Source organism: Terrapene carolina, unplaced genomic scaffold, assembly GCF_002925995.2.
Source record: "Terrapene carolina triunguis isolate 2854851 unplaced genomic scaffold, T_m_triunguis-2.0 Scaffold51130, whole genome shotgun sequence".
Taxonomy (NCBI): Eukaryota; Metazoa; Chordata; order Testudines; family Emydidae; genus Terrapene; species Terrapene triunguis.
The window spans coordinates 14505-15855 of record NW_020715481.1 but is presented as its reverse complement, the minus strand read 5'-3'; the positions used below and the strand labels follow the sequence as shown (position 1 = coordinate 15855).

General features: G+C 64.0%; 1 protein-coding gene across 1 annotated transcript in view; it reads left to right on the top strand.

The window, feature by feature from the left end:
- Positions 1-6: 6 nt before the first annotated feature.
- The window catches only part of LOC113405825 (spliceosome RNA helicase DDX39B-like), a 3689-nt gene continuing 2344 nt past the window's right edge, over positions 7-1351 (top strand). Inside the window, exons 1-3 of the mRNA XM_026647087.2 lie at positions 7-320; positions 416-525; positions 1201-1345. Coding sequence (XP_026502872.1) covers positions 90-320; positions 416-525; positions 1201-1345 — 486 coding nt within the window. The 5' untranslated portion in view covers positions 7-89. The remainder of the gene's footprint in view (positions 321-415; positions 526-1200; positions 1346-1351) is intronic.

Genomic DNA, 1351 nt, shown 5'->3' with positions numbered 1-1351 from the left:
GCCCCACAGCTCGCAGCCCTGGGGGGTCGGGCTGGGACCCAGGTGTCCGGGCTGTCAGCGTTGGCCGTGGGAGCAGGGCGGATGGCTGGATGTTATCCGGGGGGCCCTGGGAGGAATGTTGGGGTATCTGGGGATGGAGTCTCTCCCCCAGCGCGGGCGGCGGGGTTCACCCTGCTCTGCCCCCCCAGCCCATGGAGATCTTCGTGGACGACGAGACGAAGCTGACGCTGCACGGCCTGCAGCAATACTACGTCAAGCTGAAGGATAACGAGAAGAACCGCAAGCTCTTCGACCTGCTCGACGTGCTGGAGTTCAACCAGGTAGCGCCCGCGGACCCAGGCATCCGGGGAGGGGCAGGGACCCAGGCGTCCGGGCGGTGCGGTCTCTCTTTCACCCCTTCCCTCCCTCCCCCCAGGTGGTGATCTTCGTCAAGTCGGTGCAGCGCTGCATCGCGCTGGCCCAGCTGCTGGTGGAGCAGAACTTCCCGGCCATCGCCATCCACCGGGGCATGCCCCAGGAGGAGAGGTGAGGGGGTGCCGGGATCCCCCAAACTCCCCAGCCTGGGCCGTCTCTCACAGTGCCCGGCTAGTGACCAGCAGCAGCCCCCCCAGGCCACGTGATCACTCAGCACAACGCGAGTGGAGCCCCCCACCCAGAGCCACTCACCAGCCGAACCCCCCAGCACTGCACCCCAGGAGTACGCCGAGCGGCGCACGGTTATTAATTGGTTCACTGCTTCGTCAGTGGTTCGCCAGACGGTGCAAACCTGAGCAGATTTACCGCACGCTTCGTGCAAACTCACGGGCAAAGAGAAACATGCGAATACGTTTCTTGCCTGCAAACGAAGCAGGGTTTGGATTGTGACTCTGAACCTGCAGCCGGGCACTGGGTACCCCCTGCTGTGGCATGTCCCTGGAGAGCTGGCATCTGGGCGCTTCCCGTGCCAGCCGTGCAGCACGTTCCCATGATGCTCGTTAGAACAGTGACTTCCAGCTGCTCCTAACCGGCCCCTGATACCGCGCGCGGCCTGCTTCATGTGCAAGATCACAGTTCTGTGTAAACGAGGAATATGGGGTTAGTGTCACAGTGGGGGTGCTTTGCCAATAGGGGGACAAGGCCACCAGAGGGCTCTGTGCTGGAGGAGGGGCTGCCAGGTCAGGCCAGGCAGTGACCCCAGACCCGCCCCCCTCACTCCCCCAGGCTGTCCCGCTACCAGCAGTTCAAGGATTTCCAGCGTCGGATCCTGGTGGCCACCAACCTCTTCGGGCGGGGGATGGACATCGAGCGGGTCAACATCGCCTTCAACTACGACATGCCCGAGGACTCGGACACCTACCTGCACCGGGTGAGC